Genomic DNA, 23,094 nt, shown 5'->3' with positions numbered 1-23,094 from the left:
TTGCCTCCAGTGGGAAGATTATCTAGGAAAGGGCAGCAGGTGGGAAGTGTGCATTTACTGGGTTGTCAGAAATGTTCTGTGGCTAAATTAAGGAGGTGCTCACACACACATGTATATTTACCAAAATTCATCAAACTCTACACTGAAATTCTGTTCATTTTATTTTATATAAATTATACGTCAATTTTAAATATATTTTTAAAGCTGTGTTTAGAAGGAAAGAGAACTATGGATTAAAAGACTTAAAAACCATAGTAACCAATGGAAATATAGGACTGAGGTTCTGATTCAAACACTATTAAAAAACATTAAGAGATCACTGCAGAAATTTGAATACTGACCAGATATATAATGATTTCAAATTATCTTTTTTTAGATTTGATGGTTTTAACTTTATGCTTATTTTTTTAAGAATTTTTAGGAACATATACTGAAATATTTATGAATGAAAGTGATAGGATCTTCACCTTTTGCTTCAGAAGAATCATTGTGAATGGCTGGAGGCAGTATAGATGAAACCAGATAGCTGATCATTATTGAAGCTAGTGATGGAAACAGAGGGATTTATTATACCGTTCTCTACTTTTGTGACTGTTGAAGGTTTCACAGCAATAAAACTGTTAATGTATTTGCATTTTAAAAACCATTGCTGGTTCTTGAATGGGGAAGTGCCTAGTGAAGATGAAAGTTTCTCTAGGGAGTGTTTCGGCACTTGAGGATTAACTGTTGAGACTCTCTGGAGGTTACTGTAGTAATTTCAAAGTGATGATGAATGAAGTTGGAAAAGGAGGAATGAAGATAAATGCCCTGCTTTGTTTACTTAAAGCAAAGGCACTGGTTGCTGCTGCTGTTTGGTTGACAAGTCATGTCTGACTCTTGGTGACCACATGGACTGCAGCACACCAGGCTTCCCTGTCCTTCACTGTCTCCCTGGGTTTGCTCAAACTCATGTCCATTGAGTCGGGGATGTTGTCTCACCATCTCATTCTCTGTTACCCTCTTCTCCTTTTGCTTAAATCTTTCCCAGCATCAGGGTCTTTTCCAATGACTCGGCTCTTTGCTTTGGCTAGCCAAAGTATTGGAGCTTCAGCTTCAGCATCATTTCTTCCAATGAATATTCAGGGCTGATTTCCTTTAAGGTTGATTAGTTGCTGTCCAACAGACTCTCAAGAGTCTTCTCCAGTGCCACAGTTCAAAAGTATCAGTTCTTCAGCCCTCAGCCTTCTTAATAGCCCTACTCTTATATCTATACATGACTACTGGAAAAATCATAGCTTTGACTGGACAGACCTTTGTCAGTGACGTGATGTCTCTGCTTTTTAATATGCTATCTAGGTTTGTCAGAGCTTTCTTTCCAAGGAGCAAGCGTCTTTTAATTTCATGGCTGCAGTCACCATCCACAGTGATTTTGGAGCCTGAAAAGGCACTGGAGACATTTCTTATTCTCTGTCAGGGGTCACATCAGGTCGTGGGGCAGTTGAACATGATTTGAAGGGCTGCATTCAGTACTCTCTGTCCATGCTGAGTTGGGAGGTGGATTTGTGCAGAAAGCACCAGAGAGGTCCCAGTGCCTACAGAACTAAAGGAGGAAGAACTGTGCTGCTGTTGAACAGAATTAAGAAGCGTCAGCCACACTGAAAATTCTATGTGCGTGTGTGCGCTTAGTCACCTCAGTCATGTCGGACCCTTTGCGACCCTGTGGACTGTAACCCACGAGGCTCTTCTGTCCATGGGATTCTCTAGGCAAGAATACTGGAGTGGGGAGCCATTTCCTCCACCAGGGGATCTTCCCAACCCAGGGATCAAACCTGTGTTTCTTATGTCTCCTGCATTGGCAGGCGGGTTCTCTACCACTACCACCAGCTGGGAAGCCCACAAATTCTGTGCTATACCTATATATATATATTACATAATACAGTTTTTCTGCTTCATCAGTGAACAGATATTAAGTACCTAACATAAGTAAAAGCAACCTAGAAGATGCAGTGAGAGAAGCAAAGCTGATTAGATCAGTTTTGTAGGCCTTTAAAATATTTACAGACAAGAAGGGAGTCTAAGGAACCAGCTAGTACCTTGTATTATAGATCTTATAGGAGAGTCTTAAAGACGGGCCTTGAGAGTTCAGAGAAAGGAGAGTTAGTGTCCAGTGGGGAGATGCGGGAAGGCTTGGAAGAGGAAGTAATGGGAGGGTTGTCCGTGTGAGGGAGGATAGGGAAGGAGCAGCAACAGGCAGAAGAGCATAAACTGAGGCAGGTGTGCTTGTAAGAAAAGAGGAGACCCCACTTTCTACACTGGGAGGAGTTCCACCTGCTGGGATGCACCCCAAAAAGACCACAGGTGTAGTGGGAAATAACCTTGGAGAGGTAAGCTAGTGCCGAGTGGCAGACGTTAGAATATCTGGCTAAGTATTGATAGCATGAACTATGTTTTCTGAGTGGTAGAGAGAGTTTTAGATTTTTCACGTTGCATTTGAGCTGGAATAAGGATGGGATTTGAGCTGAGTGGGAATTCTCCTCTGTAGCAGTATGGGAGAGGGGTAACTGTGAAGGAGGAGGGGCAGTCGGGATGCTACGCTGGTGGTCCAGGGTAAGGTAAGGTGGCAGCGCCAGAACAGACAGAAGAGAGGCACTGCGGAGCTAGAAGGACCGGCCCGGATGTGGTCAAAGGGGAGAGGTCAGAGCCAAGAAGGCCTTGGGGGTTTGATTTTTAGATGGCTTGGATAGTAGTGCTAATTATGCAGAAAGAAAACACCAGAAAAGTGCTTGAGAAAATGATGAATTGCAAGAATTTTTTTAAAAACCATTTAGCATATTTTATCTGGTCCTAGCATCACACATTTGTACATCCTTCTTCCTCACAGGCAGTAATTTGGAATACACCTGTAAGTGTGGAGGCCTTCAGTCAGGAGGGCCATTAAACTCACAGACATCCCTGCAGGAGGTGGGGACCATGGAAGGGAAGCCCGTCGGTAGCCAGGATACCTTCCCCACCCAGGAGAGCATGCTGTCTCCAGTGAACCTGACGGACGACCAGATAGCCGCTGGCCTCTATGGTAACTCTCCTCACTCACAACCCTTCTCAGCATCAGCATAGGACCAGAGTTGTCAGCATTCCAGTCTAATGCCCATGTTTCTTATAAATTGACCAGGAAAAATGATTACACAGTTGTTAGCAAGTAGGCCTAGAATATCTCTTAAGATTATCAAAGAAAGTCCCCTTAAGAAATGAGGTTCCCTTAAGAAAACTCATTTGATGTTGCAAATTACAAAGTGTTTTAAACAGCATTTCACTGTTTCACAGTCTGGCAGGTATAAATTTTTCTAGGTTTATCTCAACTTAAAAAAAAAAAAAAACATAATAATCCCTATCTTAGTGCCTGGATGGTTTTTGAGGATCAAGTGAGATATGACATCACTTTATAAACAGTAAAGCCTGATAGAGAGGCTAGTTGTCACTGCTTTTGTTATGTCTGGAAGGACTAATGGATTTTTTTTTTTTTACATTTAAAGAATGTTATTAATGGAACTTTGAATTATTTTCTTTGCATGCACACAATTTTCCAATGGATTTTGGACAAGTTTCTCATATATACATGCCACGATCTCTAGTTACATAAATAAAAAGTGAATGTACATAAAGAATACCTATTCACTTACTTATATGGGTATGAATTATATTTAATTTTGATCACCATGATTCACTTCTCCACAGTATGTACAAATAATGAAAGTACGCTGAAGTCCATCATGAAGAAGAAAGATGCCAACAAAGATTCAAATGGAGCAAAAAAGAATCTTCAGTTTGTTGGCATTAATGGAGGGTAAGGAAAGATGGAGGTACTAGTGTTGATACGTGGTCTGTTTCCTTTGCCTCCTGTCTACCCAAGTCCTATTTAAAGGTGCTAGTCTAGGATGCGCATAGGGTGACAGAAGATTCGCTCCTCATAAAGGTGCATTTGGGCCTCTCTTCTCTCTTCTTGCTCTCTGTAAGGATATTTCACTCTTGAAAGGATACCTGATGAAGCTGAGTAATTTACATCCTCTCGCCTTTGATATGAAACACACGGTCTTCAAGGAAAGCAGCAGGCAGCAGGTTGCCTGCATTGTTGGGCAGCTTGTAACTTACTTGTGGCAGGACTGAGCAGCAAAGACCGAGAGCATTGCTCCATGAGCCAGGGACAAAGAAAGACCGAGAGCATTGCTCCATGAGCCAGGGACAAAGACCGAGAGCATTGCTCCATGAGCCAGGGACAAAGACCGAGAGCATTGCTCCATGAGCCAGGGACAAAGACCGAGAGCATTGCTCCATGAGCCAGGGACAAAGACCGAGAGCATTGCTCCATGAGCCAGGGACAAAGAAAGACCGAGAGCATTGCTCCATGAGCCAGGGACAAAGACCGAGAGCATTGCTCCATGAGCCAGGGACAAAGACCGAGAGCATTGCTCCATGAGCCAGGGACAGCCATCCACTCCTTCAGAACGGGTTGCTGTGCTTGGCTCTGCAGGCTTACAAACAAAATAGTAGGGCCTCTCGCCCGAAGAGTAACCTTGCCATGCCATCAGTTCTTCATTTTCTAAGTGGAATGTGTTCTAGCTGTTTTATTCCTTCTCTTGTAATTGGCCCAGGTAAATAAATAGTCAAGCCTGTTTGTCCTCCTGCAGTTGAATCAAAGCAGTTAATCCTGTTAATCCATACATGGGCTCAACAGGAAACAATAATGCAGAGTTAGTTGAGATAATATTTATAGTAAAGCGTGCCACAAAGGTTTAACTTAGTGGTGTCTGCTTTCCAAGTCATTAACGTTTTATTGGGTAATGTGTCCCACAGTTTGGAGAGAGTGTACCAGAGGAACTGTTGGTCACTTACATAATCTGTTCACCTTGGACAATAGGAGAATTAAAGGTACAAAATAGGAAGAATGAAAAGGGGAAAGAAGAGTAACAGGAAAGATGAACAACCGCAGAACTGGTTTCCATAAGATAAGTTTCCTTTGATTTACACTAAGCTAGGGGTGCTATATATACACGTATTATTTTCTACAAGTGGTTATCTGATACTGCTCAGCAACCTTGGTTATCCCTTTTAAGTGATAACCCATTCAAAACCACCAGATTTCTAAGTAGACTTTACTCCAAACTTCTAAGTGCAGAGTCTGAAAACCACTGGTGAAATTTCTGGAGTCATTTAGCAGCTTTCCCTTCATAAACATTTCTGTCACTGGGTCTTCATGGGCACACCTCGCATCTCCTGAACTCCCAATTGCCACCTAGGTATGAAACCACTTCCAGTGATGATTCCAGCTCAGATGAAAGCTCTTCTTCCGAGTCAGATGACGAGTGTGATGTCCCTGAGTATCCTCCCGAGGAAGAGGAGGAGGAGGAAGAGGAGGATGAAGACACTCGGGGAATGGCAGAAGGCCACCACGCAGTTAATGTGGAAGGTTTCACGTCCACCAGGGTGGAAGATGAAATCCAGGTTCCAGAATGCGAACCTGAGAAGGTGGAAATCAGAGAGAGGTGTGGTACACCCTCCCCCTCCCTTCACCCTTCCCACGTGTGGTGTACTTTGGCAGTAGAATTGTCTGGTTGTGCAGATTGTGCAGTTGAATCTTAATAGATCAATCTTTCCAGTCTCCAACAAAGGGCTAAACTTTACCTGGTGTCCTTAGCGGTGTGTACTTCTTGTCCAGATGCTAGTAGATACAAGTGCAGAAGTAATAATCTGCTAGATCTCATGGTAGCAAAGAGAAGGGCTTGGTATCTGTTCACCTTTGTTTCTTTAACTGTTTAATATCTAACTTTGTATGTGGAGGCACCATCCATGTAACTTTTAAGCGCCACTAAAGCTTCCATTGTTTTAACAACCCCATTTATATTTAAAGGCATATTAGAATTTTTTGTAACCAACATATTTCACATTTTAAAGTTTCAGATTTTACCATTACCCATTTATCCTTATACAGGTGTCCTTACTGATATGGGTCCGTACTGATTATATGAGAGGAACAGTTTTTGGCCTCAACCAAAGGTCACATTTACTGTAGAGATGATGTGATCAGTCACATGCCCATAGTTTGTTGCTCATTGAGTGATTGAGATCACCACAAGAATGGCTTTGGGACTGTCATAAACAGCAGCTGAAATATCAAACACTCTGGTTGGCTAAAACATGTACTAAAAGTGTAGCCAATTCTAAAGACTTAGCAAACATGGAATTGATGCTTATAGAACAGGAGAGAGGAGAACAGATGGAAATTTCAGTATGTTTTTTCACCATGTAAAGTATAACTAGAACATTTCAGAAAACTAATTTGGCAAATGAATATTTAACTGCATTAACACAAGGTAAGTGTCTTTGTACTTCAAGTATTTTCAAATGGCTCAGTATTTTGATATCTGTTGTTTGTTTTAAAAGTTTATTGAGGTATACTTTATATACCATATGTCATCTGACTTTTAGGTTCATGTTTTCATGTGGGTTAAATAAACCCTTCCTGAGTCACCACATGTGATTTCAGATGTGTGGTTTACTGGTCAGCATAATGGGTGTGTGGTAATTCAGATGTCCTCAACCCCTCAAGAATAAAACTATGTTTAAGAACTTAGAACCAAAGAAGTGGAAAATCTCCATATGGCCACACAGGCCAAGTGGTGAAACTGAAAGCTACCCTCATGAAATAAGGCCGGAGCTCTGGCTGGAGGCCTTGGCTCTGCGTGTAGCATCTGACCTCGGGCATCTGGGCTCTCCCAGGCAGGCACCTAGCACCACCACAACCTGCTGAGGTTGACCTGGGGCTCCTGGTCTTGTAAAGGGTTATGGAGTTTGAGGTAAAGATGCCTTTCCTTCTGTAGTCAGTCTTGAGCTCTCTTTCTTCTATTTTTTCCCCTTTCTAGATATGAATTAAGTGAAAAGATGTTGTCTGCATGCAACTTACTGAAAAATAATATAAATGACCCCAAAGCTTTGACCAGCAAGGATATGGTGAGTCTGACCTACAGACCCTGTCTCTAGGCTGCCCCTGGGCTGTTGTTGCCTGCACTCTTTCCCCACCAGACTGTTCCTAGTGCGTGGGCAGAGTGACCATCCTGCTGCCCTGCGCGCCGGGCGACCCTGTGAATGTCTCCCTCAGGCCGGACTGCAGATCTCGTTTCTCCAGCCTGAACTTTTCTTGGGGGCTGAGCATCTGTGAGGCAAATACTTGCATATGGAAAGGAGGGCTAATTGCGGCCATTCGTCGTCTTTCGGCATGTTCGGCTGCTTACAGAACCTTGTGATCCAGGGAGCAGAGTCCTGGAATTTTTTAAGTTAGCCTGTGTTTTTAAGAGAAACCTGTCTGAGCCGAGGTCAGCATTCCTTCCAATTATGAAACTGCGTATTATGCTCTGATGTGGAATGCAGGCACTCACTATTTTTAAACCTAAAAATAACTGCACTTGTTGGCCTCTCACTGCTTGAGAGATTTAGAAGCCTGCGGCAAAGAGGTAGACAGTTTTGCCTTAAGGAGCATGAATAGCATAACATCAGTTCAGTTCAGTCACTCAGTCGTGTCTGACTCTTTGCAACCCCATGAATCACAGCACACCAGGCCTCCCTGTCCATCACCAACTTCCGGAGTTCACTCAGACTCACGTCCATCGAGTCAGTGATGCCATCCAGCCATCTCATCCTCTCTCGTCCCCTTCTCTTGCCCTGAATCCCTCCCAGCATCAGAGTCTTTTCCAGTGAGTCAACTCTTCACATGAGGTGGCCAAAGTACTGGAGCTTCAGCTTTAGCATCATTCCTTCCAAAGAAATCCCAGGGCTGATCTCCTTCAGAATGGACGGGTTGGATCTCCTTGCAGTCCAAGGGACTCTCAAGAGTCTTCTCCAACACCACACTTCAAAAGCATCAATTCTTCGGCGCTCAGCTTTCTTCACAGTCCAACTCTCACATCCATACATGACCACAGGAAAAACCATAGCCTTGACTAGATGGACCTTTGTTGGCAAAGTAATGTGTCTGCTTTGAATATGCTGTTTAGGTTGGTCATAACTTTTCTTCCAAGGAATAAGCGTCTTAATTTCATGGCTGCAGTCACCATCTGCAGTGATTTTGGAGCCCCAGAAATAAAGTCTGACACTGTTTCCATTGTTTCCTCGTCTATTTCCCATGAAGTGATGGGACCAGATGCCATGGTCTTCGTTTTCTGAATGTTGAGCTTTAAGCCAACTTTTTCACCCTCCACTTTTTTCACTTTCATCAAGAGGCTCTTTAGTTCCTTTTCACTTTCTGCCAGAAGGGTGGTGTCATCTGCATATCTGAGGTTATTGATACCTCTCCCGGCAATCTTGATTCCAGCTTCTGCTTCTTCCAGCCCAGCGTTGCTCATGATGTACTCTTCAGAGAAGTTAAATAAGCAGGGTGACAATATACAGCCTTGACATACTCCTTTTCCTATTAGGAACCAGTCTGTTGTTCCATGTCCAGTTCTAACTGTTGCTTCCTGACCTGCATATAGGTTTCTCAAGAGGCAGGTCAGGTGGTCTGGTATTCCCATCTCTCTCAGAATTTTCCACAGTTTATTGTGATCCCCACAGTCAAAGGCTTTGGCATAGTCAAGAAAGCAGAAATAGATGTTTTTCTGGAACTCTCTTGCTTTTTCGATGATCCAGCGGATGTTGGCAATTTGATCTCTGGTTCCTCTGCCTTTTCTAAAACCAGCTTGAACATCAGGGAGTTCATGGTTCACGTGTTGCTGAAGCCTGGCTTGGAGAATTTTGAGCATTACTTTGCTAGCGTGTGAGATGCTCACAAACTACTGCATTCTTTGGCATTGCCTTTCTTTGGGATTGGAATGAAAGCTGACCTTTTCCAGTCCTATGGCCACTGCTGGGTTGCAGCTTCTTTCATAGGTTGGGCTTCCCTGGTGGCTCAGAGGGTAAAGCGTCTGCCTACAATGTGGGAGACCTGGGTTCAATCCCTGGGTTGAGAAGATCCCCTGGAGAAGGAAATGGCAACCCACTCCAGTACTCTTGCCTGGAAAATCCCATGGACTGAGAAGCCTGGTAGGCTATAGTGCATGGGGTCACAAAGAGTCGGACATGACTGAGCAACTTCACTTCTTCACTTCACTTCATAGGTTAGACCAGGCTTCTGGTAGACACTTGAATTCAGTGCATTGAGAAGATATAGCATTTCATGTTATTCTAGATAGTAATGTTCATTGGAATCTTTGCATATTAGTAGAAGATTTAATGTGAAGTTTTATGCTAAATAATCAAAGTCTGCAGCTGATGAGAAAGTTGATTCAAAGGTCTCACAAAGTTGTGGAGTTATGAAACCAAAATGTTAAGATGGATGTTAATGCTGGAAAGGCAAATAGTTTTCCTCATATAACAAACACAATCTGAAGAAAAATTCGTGATGGCTAGCACAGGAGAAGGACGTACGTGTGCCCACCAGGACATTCTATCCTGGTCTATCCTGCTTTAACTGAGGCCTAAAGATTATAAGTAGCTGCTGGTTAGTGCTCGGAATGGATGATACCTGTCTTCAGTTCTCATCCCATAGGTTTTTTTTATCCCAGCTAAATCATATTACCTTGTTATATGGCGTCATTTTTTTAAATTATGCTGTATTTTCACATCTGTTTATATTGCTTTAGAAACTTAAATTTATCAGAGCCAGCTGAATCTTGACCTTCAAATATTGTACTGAGAAAGGAGCATAGTAGTGATGTTTACAGAAGAAAATACTAAATGGAGTCCCTGGCCTAGGGGGACATCTATGTACATGTTGAACTCTTATCAGGGTAGGCTAAGTGCCTGTCTGTGCCTTGGTCACAAATAATAAGACCAGGAAAGGTCACTGCAGTGTTAATATTTCCCACTAGGTTTAACCTGAACTTAAAACTGATGCTTTCAGACCCCAGATTTTATAGCTGTTATATACTGTTACTTTTACCTTTCTCATTGTTATTGCTGTTTAGTCGCTAAGTCTTGTCGGACTCTTGTGACCCCATGGACTATGGCCCCCCAGGCTCCTCTGTTCATGGGATTTCCCAGGAGTGGGTTGCCATTTCCTTCTCTAGGGAATCTTCCTGACCCAGGGATTGAAGCTGTGTCTCCTACATTGGCAAGTGGATTCTTTACCTCTGAGCCACCAGGGACTCTACCCATAATGCTAGGTTATGTGAACCTCAGGGAGGACTTAACATTTCTGGGACCCCAGTTGCCAAGCATATTCTTAGCACACACTCCAGGATTGGTCCATTTTTTGTTAATTGAATATTCATTCAGTAAATACATGTTTAAAGTACTGAGCTATGAAAAGTCCCAAATGTGAATGATTGCAACACCAGGGCTATGTAACCATATCAGGACACTGAATATGTAGCTATAACAGAGTTTGACACCCAGATGACATAATTTCCCTTCCCTCTGTGTGAGGTATCCAGAGAATTGAAATCTGAATATGTGAGTGAACAGAAGAAAAGAAAAATTAGATGAATTCTTTCCTGGTCAGGAACATTTTCATTCAAGTGACCAAACTATGAAATGCCAGTTTCATGTGTCCACAGCCTAAGGGAAGGCAAGTGGGGCTGATGACCAGATGCAGACGATCCTCATGGGAAAAAGTAATTTGTTTCAGCAAAAAGTAATTTGCTTTTTATTTTCTTTCTGTGGTTGAACATTTTTATTTGGGATGTAGTAAGAATCAGGTTGCCTGCATGGTTATGGTCTCCAGCCTAGTGCTGTGGAGATGGATGTTGAAGGAGTTGAAGTTGGACAGGACAGGAAGGAGGCAACCTAATTGTGTCAAATGATTTCTCCTGTCCTGGTTACTATGAAAATCATTTTCAAGGCCAACCTCCCTACATAATATTAATAGTTCAGTAATAAATGGACCCTGGCCTAAGTGACTTAACATGTATTACCTCATTTGTCATCACAAACATGGTGAAGGAAAGGCATTTTTATTACCCCCATTTTGAGATGAGGAAACTGAGGTACAGAGTAAGTATCTTCCCCAGCTTTGAACAGCTCATTGCTAGCAGAGTCAGAATTTTAGGATCCTGGTATAATTCTTCCACGATGGTGTAGAAGTTAGAACATGTGCATGTGTGCAAATCAGAAGGTATACTTCAGTTTGGAATTTGAGGCTTCTCTGAGGGCTCTGGGTTTGATTAGTTGTTCTTTGAGACCAGATTCTATCTGCATGTACTTTGACTATAAAAGGCTTGATTTCCTGGGCTTTCAGCTAGGTCCCAGAAAGGTCTATAAATAGAACTACTAATGGCCAACCACTTGGTGTCTTGGCAGAGGTTCTGTCTGAACACCCTCCAGCACGAGTGGTTCCGTGTATCCAGCCAGAAGTCGGCCATCCCAGCCATGGTGGGGGACTACATAGCCGCCTTTGAGGCCATCTCCCCGGAAGTCCTGCGTCACGTCATCAACCTGGCAGATGGCAACGGCAACACCGCCCTGCATTACAGCGTGTCGCACTCCAACTTCGAGATCGTGAAGATGCTCTTGGACGCAGGTACGCTAGCAGTCCCTTTCTCTCCTCCAGCAGACTCAGGTTGTAACTCATCTCGAAGGAGCTAGCTGACCCACTTCTCAGTTTTGTGACCCTTCTAAAAGCCTTTCCGCTGCTTTTCCCTATGAGACGGTAAGAATCTCATTCTTGAGTCATTCATGGGAGGCTTGAAGCAGATTCCAGATCTGTTTTGGAAGGTGCCATTGAGGATATCCGTGCTGCAGTTCAGCAAGATGTACCCTTGGTAACACACATGACTCACATTCCCAGCCTGAGCTGACTCAGGTAGGCTTGCTGGGTTCATTCTCAAGAGGCAGAACGCTGCTCCTGGGGCCAGAGCCACAGCTTTCATGTCTGTGGCGTGCTCTCTCTGTGCTTGGGCCAGGACCCCTCTCCAGCCACTTTGCAGAGCTATGCAGTTAGTCACAGTGGGGACCGGGCACAGCTGCTGCAACAGATTGTGGTAGAATCATCACTGTTTCTACCAAAATGCACCCCTATTCCTGGGAAATCAGCTTTGAAAAAAGAAAGGGTTATTTTTTTATCTGAACCATAGTAATAAGAACAGTGAAAATGTTTGTTAGTAATTAGAACTCACCATTCGAGAATATAGCCAATGGATGTATTAAACATGGAGTGAGGGGGCGTTACATAGAAGGGTCCCCTTAAGAAATAGGGAGCTTTCAACTTTTTGTTCAGATGGAACAGCCCTATTATCGATACCTTGAGTCTACAAGTCATTTTATTTCTTTTTGAAATACATATTTTTACTTCTAATTTGATGGATAGAATCCATGGTACCTCAGTCTGATGAGCGAGAACGCAGTGCGAACATCTGATTTAGAATATGCAATGCAATTGTCCAGTTTTCCCATTCTGCTTCTTGACCCACCTGTCCCAGTTTTTTCTGCTTTGTCTTAGAAACATTAGATTAATGCAGAGAAGAGACCAAACAAATCTATCTTTTTTTCTAAGTTTGATTGTTCCCAGTTTAGGGGCCATGTTAGGATAAAACTGTTTCCAGTTTAAAGGAAGGAATTCCAAGCCTCCTTCCCTTCAGACTTTCCAGACTATAAACAGAGCTGATGATACTCTCAGCACAGGTTACTGTTTAAACAGAGAAGTGGATAATATCCGGGAAAGCTAAGAACAGGATTTCAGGATTGCTTCTGAAAATAACAGTTTAATCTGCCCTTGGAAATTTTGCATGGGCAGAATATTTTGGTAAACTAAATTATTTTAGTTCCATTGTTGGATGGCTTTGGTTAATCATTTTCTGGGTTTACTTCACTTTTTATAATGCTCACCTTTATAGACTGAGATTGTGGCTCCATTTACAAGAATGTTTGTAAATCTAGGATACTAGCAACATCAGCAAAGAGCTGAATGCCAGAGATAGTAAGGGGCCTCAAAGCGCATGTCTGTTCACCCACTTCTCCATCAGACAGCTTTTTTCTTTTCTTTTTCCTTTTCTCTGTTAAAAAATGCACACTATTAAAAATACCATTATGCCCCTAGTAGGCAGTTGTTTAGAACTTAAGAACATTTTCACCATACTGTCTCTTCTCAGTCTCAATGACAGAAACACCCTAAGCACTTTAATTGTATCTGGTCTCACATAAAAAGTTTCTTGCCTGCACTCTCCATTCCTTTCATTTTATTAGAAAGTGCTGAAGGAACTTAAGGATGCCTGGAGGATAATTTAGGCCCTGTGTGTGTGTATGCTTAGTCATGTCTGACTTCTTTGTAACCCTGTGAACTGTAGCCTGCCAGGGTCCTCTGTCCATGGACGTTTCCAGGCAAGAATACTGGAGTGGTTTGCCATTTCTTCCTCCAGGGGATCTTCCTGACCCAGAGATCAAACTCTAGCTCCTGTGTCTCCTGCATTGACAGATGGATTCTTTACCACTGAGCCACCTGGGAAGCCTAATTTAGGCCCTGAAGACTCCTTAAGAATTACAGGACTAGAAAAGCTCTGGTTTATTGAGTCTAGGAGTCCCTGACAGTTTGTAAGGGATTTAACTAAATTTGCTGTCAGACCACAGTTCTTAGAGCTGGGTGTCATATGATTGGATTCTAATTCGAAGGGTCCCACATGACAGCATCAAGCTCAGGGTCTCAGAGTGAGCAGTGGTTTGTGACTGGGGAACACCATTTTCAGTGTTCCTGCATAAGCCTCTGCAAATCCTTCTTTCCCTTGTAGCTCTGATCACCTTCTTCACTCCAAAATGGTGATTTTCTAGACAGAGATTAATGTCTAGATCCCACATTATATTGTATTCTTCAAAGCAACCATTACTTGGAACAGCCTTCCAGACTTCCAGGCTGTTGTAGTTTAACCGCTGTTTGCAAACAAGAGGGGCTGTGAAAGCTTGCTGTCATTTCTCATGAACTAGAAAAAAACTTTTTCTTTGGTTTCATATGAAACATCTCTCACATTTCCTTCTGACTCACTCTGGGACTTTGACTGCCAGAGGCCATTTCACTGGGCTCTCCCATACTCCACACCTTCAGTTTAGGAGGACAACTGATGCTGTTAGAAGACTGGCTCTTGCCTCAGGAGACTGATGTTTTTGCAGACGTGTGTAATGTGGATCACCAGAATAAGGCAGGGTACACCCCCATCATGCTGGCAGCCCTCGCTGCCGTGGAAGCAGAGAAGGACATGCAAGTTGTGGAAGAGCTCTTCGCCTGTGGGGATGTGAACGCCAAAGCCAGCCAGGTGAGTGTACTTACTTGCAGATTCTGTGCTAGCTGGCATAGCTGTGACCTGCACAAGTGCCCCCACCACGCTCCTAACCACTGAGCACACTCTGTGAGGCTGCCCAGTGGTCCTTGATGACCAAATACACCCATGAAATGCCAGCTTAACCACACAGCGGAAACTTCTCCCTTCTGTGCCTTGCACTGCATTTGTTTGAAGCCATGTGCACACGTGAATCGTGGGTCAGCCTGCCTGTGAGTGACTGGGAGTGGCCACTGCTCCCTGACTGTCTCCAGATCACAGTGTCTTCCTACCTGCACAGGGCCCCTCACCCAGATGTGATCACAGTTGACCTGTGACCATCTTCTGAACTTTCCAGCTCCTTGCTATCATGAGACAGATCCTCCAAGCCAAAGGGAAAACTGACTCATGACTTAGGGTCTTACTTATGATCTCATGGCTCACAAGAAGTGAGTTTCTCCATGACTGCCACCACCCACCCCAAGTAATTCCCTGTTGATGCTTTCCCATTATCATTCTCCCTGCTTCCCTTCCCCCAGCACAGCCCCACTGTGGGTCACACCCTCTCAGCCCACCACGTGCTTCTCAAGTCCGCTTTCGTTTCTCCTCACAGGCAGGACAGACGGCCCTCATGCTGGCGGTCAGTCATGGGCGGATTGACATGGTGAAGGGCCTGCTGGCCTGCGGGGCTGATGTCAACATTCAGGACGACGAGGGCTCCACCGCCCTAATGTGCGCCAGTGAGCATGGGCATGTGGAGATCGTCAAGCTGCTGCTGGCCCAGCCAGGCTGCAACGGCCACCTGGAGGACAATGTAAGCGTCTCCACTGGTGGGGCCTCCAGGCCAGCAACACGCAGGGACTTGGGGGAGAGGCAGTGCTGCTTGACCAGGGGAGAGAGCAAATCCTCCTTTATCCTCCTCAGGGATTTGTGTTGTCATCCGGGCCACTTCCCTTCACAGCCCAGCTTGGCAGCATCTTCTGTGTACAAACTAATATTCCCATTAACTGAAGCCAAGGGCAGAAAGAGAAATAGGCCTCACTCCAAAATTTATACAAGGAAGAAGACGATGGGCATGTACAAGAACCAGTGTACTGAAGGGAGATAAACAGATTCACGATACAGAAACGAATTCGGTGTGGGTGACTACCAGGTGCCCTAAGAGAAGAGGACCAGCCCCGCCCCCTGCCTTTGGTCCATCCGAGTGAATAATTGGTGACCTTTCATCAGCTAGGGGATCCGGACTATCTTGGCTTGTTTTCAGCACATTTTCCCACTCCTTCTCGGGCTGTTCCCATCATTGTCACTCTCATCTCCTTCCTCTCCCAGTTCCCAAACTTTCCCATTCCCAGATAACCCCTTGACTGGAAAACTGGAAAAAATTCTGAGGAAAGCTGCTGATCTGGGTGTCTCCAGGCCAAAGAGGGGGAGAACCAATAGGTCATGGCACAGGAACTAACATGGGTGGTGACAAGATTCAGAGGGCCAAAGGTCCCAGAGGACTGGCTAGGTTGGTTCTGTTTTTGAAAGTTTATCTCTCTGGAGCACAGGTTGAAACCAGGGTCTCCATTGGGCCCAAACACTAAAAGATTAGAGGGAAAACATTCTCCTTTGCACTACACTTGAGATCCTGGTAGGCCCACACCAGCAGGAAGAGCCAGTCAGTACAGGCAGTCACTGGCAGGAAGGACTGCCTGGCGTCTGCAGTTGCAGTGACCTCCCCAGGAACACGTGAGCTGCGGTTGCACCAGATCCCCTTCACTCTGCTGCAGAGGAGGGCCAGCTTCCAGCTTCTCTTTCCTTAAGAGCAGTCTGCATTTCATGTGCCTTGATTCTGTTTGCTTTTACTTCTACTCTCCGCAGAGAACAGTTTGTAGATCTCGTAGTAAGAGGCCATCGAGCCGCAGTGACTTCCAGAAATCCTGGTCCCCTGTTTACTCCTTATCCTTTAAGGAGCAGGAGGGTATCCAGCTGGCCTCTGGAAGAAAAGTAACTCCCAGAATTCAGAGTGGGAGGGAGGACCCTAAGGCTCAAACCACACACAGATTGTTCCCTGCTGCTGGTGACCAAAAGGGAATCCTTATCCCAGGACTAGAAAGAAAATAAGTTGTGCCATATTTTGTCTTTTTATTATTGTTAATTACTTTTGGTTAAAGTATAGTTGATGTCCAGTATACTGCTTTTGTCTTGATACATCTTTATATCCATCTAAATTCCTGCATTTTAGTAGAATCCTAACTGAAAATTTTCTTTACCATATTTAGTGTTTCCCCTCGTATATTCATAAGATATATTCCTGCAAGGCAACAGGATTCAGTGCTTAAATGTTGGTGTGACTTGGAGCATTCTAGAAGGGTGGTTAGGGCTGTAGGACCCACTTCTTCCCTAAGAGGAAAGTTAAGAGATTCTTGGCAAATTGCAGGGCATCAGAACAGACACCATGCTGCTTGATGGCTCATTTGTAATTATAAAAAGAAAAAAAAGTTACATTTCTATCCCTGCCTTTGCCTACTGCCCCCTGCCAGTGGGCTAGGTGGGTGAATTAGAGCCTTTCCTGGGCAGCCTGTTTTTGTTGAGACTCCCCTGTATGCAGACATACACAATGACCACCGTGAGGTGATAACACTGGCAACAGGCTGATCCTTGTCTGAGGCCAGGGTAGGAGTTGTGCCTCTGTTATCCTGACATCCTTCAGGCTTGGCACCTAAGAGGTCCAGAAGGTTTCCTAAAGAACTGAACAAACTGCTAGACTGGGGAGCCTTACCGGTTGAGAGGGACTGGTGCTGTTAGCTTTTGGCTACCTGAAAGTTTGAAAAGCCCGACTTGATTTATTTTCATCTCATCTCCAGGATGGCAGCACTGCACTCTCGATAGCCCTGGAAGCCGGACACAAGGACATTGCCGTCCTGCTGTACGCCCACGTCAACTTCGCCAAAGCCCAGTCTCCGGTCAGTGTTGTGCACTTGGCGTTCGTACACAGGCTGCAAGCCACCAGACTAGTTGGCCCCCTTCCTCGGGAAACTGACAGGACATGCAGGTTTCATGACGATTCTGAAAACCAAAGTTTGAGTCTGGAGTGTAAGAATCCATCATTTTTGCCCCACCCAGAGGGCCAGGAGTGCTAATGGTTAGCACTGCTGAGGCTGGATGCCTGCTTGTCCTCACACCCTCACAGGAAGCGTTTATTCTGGATAGAGTTATCCAAATGGCGCTTCTTGAGCCCATGAATACACATCGCCTTCCTGGCATCTTTCTTAAAGTTGACAGTGAGCAGCAGCCCGTGGTCTCAGGGTTCCCTCTCAGCAGGAAGCTGACTTCCCAGGACAGCTGGAGGTGGCTCTGCCAAGCCCGCTGGCCTGAAAGCAGCTCCCCCTGGAGGAGGGGAGTATGGGGTTCCAGCCCTCCTCGCTCTGGTTCATGCGTGGTGCTCACAGAGTTCCTGTGTCACAGAGGACGCATCTACCTGAGATCACTGACTAACCCCCGGTTTTTTTTTTTCCCTTTCCTGGTCTCTAGGGCACCCCTAGACTTGGAAGGAAGACATCTCCTGGTCCCACCCACCGAGGGTCATTTGACTGACTGTGTGCAAATAGCCGTCCATTTACATGCCACCACTAAGCTGCTAATTGTTCCTGTTGGGCTGACAGATACTGAATGTACATTGTGCCTGAGCTCACCAGCAAACAGAACACAGAAAACCGGGGGCTGAAGGCTGGAGCTGCCAGTGGGAGCTGAGCCAGCAAGAGATTTCTGGCTGGGCACACACGCCCCCCTTCTGGCCGTCTCCCTCTGTGTAGGGCACACTTGCTGTTGAGTCTCTGCTCCGTTATGTACAGTTGTAGGAAATTGTAACCTGACCTGAGTGGGCAATTTCTGCTCTCCACACCCCCACCACTGCTGAAAAGTATCAAGTTCTCACTGGCATGGTGTTTTTAAAACTTTTCCACAAGTATTTGTATTTACTAAATGTGGACCCATTGGAAAGCTCTTTGAAAGCTCCGTTCCAGGATGGTTTTGTTGATTTTCCTTTTGTCTTTATTATTTTAAAATAAGGAAGTTGAGATGACTTTGATCATGAATGAATCAGGCCTGCGCTGGTAGGTTTCTGGTTTTAAAAATAAAAGGTGGAATTCTCAAAAACTATAAAACTTATCAAAAGGAAGTCTATTCAGTTGGTTTTATCTAGGTGGCTGTATTATATGACATTTTATACAAAGGGTATCTATATAAAATTGACACAGTATTTTGAACTTTTATATTCCATAGTAACTGAAGACATGAAGAACGACATGTAATGTTGCCGTATTTTTATTAATAATTGCACAATTCTGTGTCTAATGATGAAAGTTGAATTGTGTTAGAGAAATTGGCTATCCATTGGCCTCTAGAGAAACAGTGTAGTTCTCCACGTATTTATGGATTCCTTTATTCCATGTCACATTTACTTTGGTCTTACATGTATTTAAATGTTTGAAGTGCCTTAGACTCTTGCCATATTTTCAAAATAAAATTTCATTAAGCTCTTTTACTTGTCCCTGCTTCATTTCTGACAGCTGTCTGCCCTGATCCTTTTGACTTACAGCAGTGGCAGCGAAAGCTGATGGGCAGAGGGTGAGTGCCCCGTCCACTCGTCTTAGGCTCCAGCAAAAGGAGACGCCTCCAAGCTCATGACTCCATCTCCAGCTCTGCTCATTACTCAGGTTGCACAGCAGGAGTCTCAGACTTAAGACCTAATTAGGCAGACAATTCATCAGACAGGTAACCTCACAATTAACTGCTAAGCTAACTCTTCTCCAGTGCGGAAGCACTGGTCCTTGACTCTGGTTTGGGGGGCAGCTGCTGGGTGACTGGTTGAAACCTGCAGGGATGAGAAAGGAAAGATGAAACTATACACATATTATTCCAGCGTGCTGTTGGCTTAGCAGCACCTGTTTTCAGGTACTTTGTAAAAGCTGAAGGAAATGAGTCTCACATGAAATGAGAAGCTTGGCAGCCAAAACGCAGCTGTGTTTTGGCACAGTTGCTGGTGGTGAACTTCAACCGGTGCCATTTGTGAGAGCCCGGGTGTATTGGAGACGCATCACTGAACCAGGAAAGTGACGGCACAGTCGTGAGCACCCCTTTCCCTCCCGTGATGGATCTGCTTGCTCTGGGATCTGTGCTAAATTTCATTTCAGATAGTTATTCAAACCCAAATTCCTTCAGACCTGAAATAGGACAATAAAGTGGAAGAGTTGGTGTGTGAGGAGAAGTGGGGCTGTGAGTTTTCTGCCCCTTAACAGCATGACACGCCTTTTGAGCAAGGAAGTATCTCAGGTGGTTTGCAGTCCTCAGAATTTTCTTTGTTTCATTTGAGAACAGAATGCACTCATACCTTCCATGCGTAAGAAAATGAATTCTTACATCTGCATGCTGCATTTCAGATTTCTTGTGCTGAGTTTTGCAGAAGAAAATGAGTGCTTGTTGTATCTGGAAGGAGATATTTATGCAGCTAACTTCTGGGTAACATATGCTGGCTCGTGCCTTGTTTGCTCTGCTAGCTCTGGGCACTTAGAATGCTTTTTATCTTGGGATCTTGGCACACTATAAAACCAGCCTGACTTCCCCCATTGGGACAGCTGCGATTTATGGAGGCACCGTTCCATAAAGGGATTTGTGGCAGGAGACTTGGGCACAGTCCCCAAGTGAGGACAACAGAGGGCTGGAGACTCCTCAGTGTATTGTCCAGCTTAAGTGAAGAGAAGGCTTAACCTTTAAGTGACAGAGAGCCAATTCCCCAGACATCCTTGCTCTGGAAATGTGGAGACTAACCTGGAATCCTCCCCAAGACAAAAGGTAGAAAGCAGCAGGAAACTTGAGACTAGTGTTGAAAAAAAAAAAAGCAAAACTGACCCCTTGTCCTCCACCATCATGACTAAATAGACTAAATCCTGTACTTACTATGGGGAAGGAGGCCTTGCTCTTGGCAGTAGTCCCCAAAATACATGAAGTACTGGACCCTTCCCATAAGTTACCAGTACGCTAATGAGAAGAATTTTATCCCGGACTTTTGTATTAATAATAATGAAATACTGCAGATATATAACAGCTTTTGCAGATAGAATCAGGTAAGAAAACTGCTATTTTTTTTTCCCCTCAAAGGAAATAACATTTCTTTAAATCCTAATGATTTAAATCCTTTTGGGGTCCAGGGAGCCTGCTGCAAGTAGAGACAGTTTTATTTTTGTTGAGGCTTTTGTGTAATCGGTTCACAGCATGCATAAGAATTTCCTGAAGGAGCTGATGAAAATGCAAATTCTGGGCCCCACCCTGAGGATTCCAATTCTTAAGGTCTGAGAATCTGCACTGTTACCAAAGCATCCCAGGTGTTTCCCAGTGTGGCCATTGGTCCACACCGAGAATGTTATCATTCCTGAATTATGAGATGCTATTCATATGTTCTTTTCCAAACAAGTTAGGTGGGATGGGGAGAGCTATAGCCAAACAAGAAACCTAACATTGAATCATTTATCTTTGGTGAGTAGTCTTCGTGTGGCATTTTTCCACGTTCAGTGACATTTCTGTATCTCCTGGAATAGTCACTACCAGACAGCAAGGGATCAGGGCTGCCCAGGATCTGTTTTCTGTGTTTATGGTATAGGAGTAGGAGGTGGCTCTGTACATAAGTGAGTGATGGAAGTTAAGCAGGCAAACAGCTCTTGGAGCATTTTCCTAACGTCATCTTTTCTTTCCTTTCCCGCTTCCTCGTGAAGCGAGACGATTACCATAAAGGAAAGAGAAGGTCATGGCCTGTTGCTTTGACTTTGGAATAAAGGCCATTTTCTATATTCTTTTTTACTGAAAGAACAGTTCTTGTTGAGCCCTGGGCCTTAGCCAGAGACTGTTCAGTGCTTTTCTGCCATACGGAAATTACTAATCATATGTTTACTCTCTTCTTATTCAGCATGGCTATAATTTAGACCCCAGCTGATCATAAAAATATATTTAAAGTACATTTTGTTGAAGGGATGTGGCTGAACCGCTGGTCACAGTGTTCCAGAGCTGCACAGGCTTGCCCTCCCTCCCCACCAAAGGCCTGGCTACTTCCTATGGGGAGGAGTTGGGAAGTCACATCAGCTCTTTAAGGGTGAAAGATGGAGTGAGTCAGCACTTGTCATGGTGTCCCTGAGATAACCTGGCCTGAATTCTGGCAAGGGTTTTGTAGAGAAGCTGGAAGGCAAAGTACCCGTGTAGCCTGATTTTGAGGACATGTGGGGAAGGGCTGGCATTTTAGGGAACCAGCTGCCCTCTGCCTCTCCATTAAGACTATTGATTTCATAGGCAAGGGAATGGGCACCATATCCCTAACTTTCAGATAATAGAAGCTGCATAAAAAATATTCCTAAGACCAAATGGCATTCTTATATCTGGGGGAAAACATATGTTTTACATTTGTTCCCCATTCCCCAACTCAGAAAGATCCAGTTAACCCAGCCCTAGAACCACTATGAAGGGGAGGAAGAGAAAACCCCTGAGCTGCAGGTGGGCAAGAGCTGCTTTGCCCAGGGGTTCCAGGGGCAGCTCAGTGCTAGCTGTCAGGGACCTCGTGCCAGCAGGGCGGGCCACTTACTTCTCATGTGTCAGGCAGCAAAGAGATTCTGGCTCTGACTGTATCTGCTCTGTTACGAAATGCTGAATGTGCTTAAATAAACAGGTAATAAAGGCAACACTCATCAATAAGGGGTTTAGAGAGTTCTCCCCCAACACACGCCACCAAACCCTGTCTGAAATATGTCCCTCCCCAGAAAAGCCAGCCCTCTGACAGGAAGCTTCATAAGATCAGCTTTCCTGCTTGGGTTTGTAACACCTGCCAGGACTGGAGTTCCGGTCCCTGGCTGATAAATCCGAGTTGAATGAATGAGTTGGAAGTCTGAGGGGTGTTCCCATTAGGAGGGGGAAGGAGAGGCCTGAAAGGGGCTGGGCACCCCCGACAGCAAGCTTGCTCCTAGCCTTATGTAGCTGACCTCTTAGGGTTACTTTGTGATCATTCGTCAGGCTGTATACTCATGATTTGTGCACTTTCCTTTGGGTGTATTAACTTTAATATTTTTTATTAAAAATAAAAACATTTTATGAATTAAGATATTCTTGGGGAAAAAAAAAAAAGATTGATTTTTTTGAAGGTCAGCAGGAACAAAGAGAGAGTGAATGTAAGACTGAGAACTCTGCCCTGCCAGTTCCTTTTTTTTTTTTTTGTAAATGAGTTTATTTAAACAACAAGATGCTTGACTTGAAGGGAAAGCTATCTAGGATTCATTTCTTTTAGAGTAATTTATCCCTGCTTAAAGACAGATTGCCCTGCATGTATCAGCTACGTACAAAAAAGTTATAAAATTGTCCTTGGTTTTACAATGATAAATGAAAAACATTAAAATTCTCCAATCGAACAAGGTATGCAAGAATTTTTTATGTTTTTTTGTTGTTGTTGTTAAACAGTGAGAGCAAAATAACTTACTGGAATATAAAGATAAGAGCTGATGAGCATGCCACTAATGGAGCAAAGGGGGTATTTTCACAGAATCAGTGTTTTTCCCTATCCCGGCTCCATTTTATGTCGATCAAAACATACCATTGACCAGTTAGTTAAAAAATGAAATATACTTGTACACATACACCAGTTACTTTATGTACAATAAAGGAATGAGGAAGGGGAAAATGAAAGAATAGAGAAGCTCTTACTGTAACAGTCAGGATGTGGTGGGACCAAATTGCAGTTTTCTAATTGAGAATGTCTTCTTGGTCTGGGAGAACAGAATTCTGGAGTAAAGTAGCAGGTTCCCTTTTTAGTAGACACCTCCTGTCTGCTACTGGA

The 23,094-nt window shown here is 44.2% G+C and overlaps 1 protein-coding gene across 5 annotated transcripts in view; it reads left to right on the top strand.

The window, feature by feature from the left end:
• The window catches only part of KANK1 (KN motif and ankyrin repeat domains 1), a 136,141-nt gene extending 117,370 nt beyond the window's left edge, over positions 1–18,771 (top strand). For 2 of the 5 annotated variants that reach the window (XM_052644828.1, XM_052644832.1), the window contains 9 exons: positions 2,861–3,052; positions 3,712–3,820; positions 5,271–5,516; positions 6,894–6,981; positions 11,302–11,521; positions 14,098–14,240; positions 14,857–15,057; positions 17,093–17,191; positions 17,760–18,771. In XM_052644828.1, the coding sequence (XP_052500788.1) occupies positions 2,861–3,052; positions 3,712–3,820; positions 5,271–5,516; positions 6,894–6,981; positions 11,302–11,521; positions 14,098–14,240; positions 14,857–15,057; positions 17,093–17,191; positions 17,760–17,822 (1,361 nt within the window). In that variant the 3' untranslated portion in view covers positions 17,823–18,771. Of the gene's footprint in view, positions 1–2,860; positions 3,053–3,711; positions 3,821–5,270; positions 5,517–6,893; positions 6,982–11,301; positions 11,522–13,355; positions 13,467–14,032; positions 14,241–14,856; positions 15,058–17,092; positions 17,192–17,759 lie in introns of those variants that run through there. The other 3 variants (XM_052644829.1, XM_052644831.1, XM_052644830.1) reach the window with 3 other exon arrangements.
• The last annotated feature ends 4,323 nt before the right edge of the window (positions 18,772–23,094 follow it).

The sequence above is a fragment of the Budorcas taxicolor genome, chromosome 8 (assembly GCF_023091745.1).
Source record: "Budorcas taxicolor isolate Tak-1 chromosome 8, Takin1.1, whole genome shotgun sequence".
NCBI classification, from domain to species: domain Eukaryota; kingdom Metazoa; phylum Chordata; class Mammalia; order Artiodactyla; family Bovidae; genus Budorcas; species Budorcas taxicolor.
The sequence above is the reverse complement of the archived record's forward strand: the minus strand, read 5'-3'. Positions and strand labels throughout refer to the sequence as shown.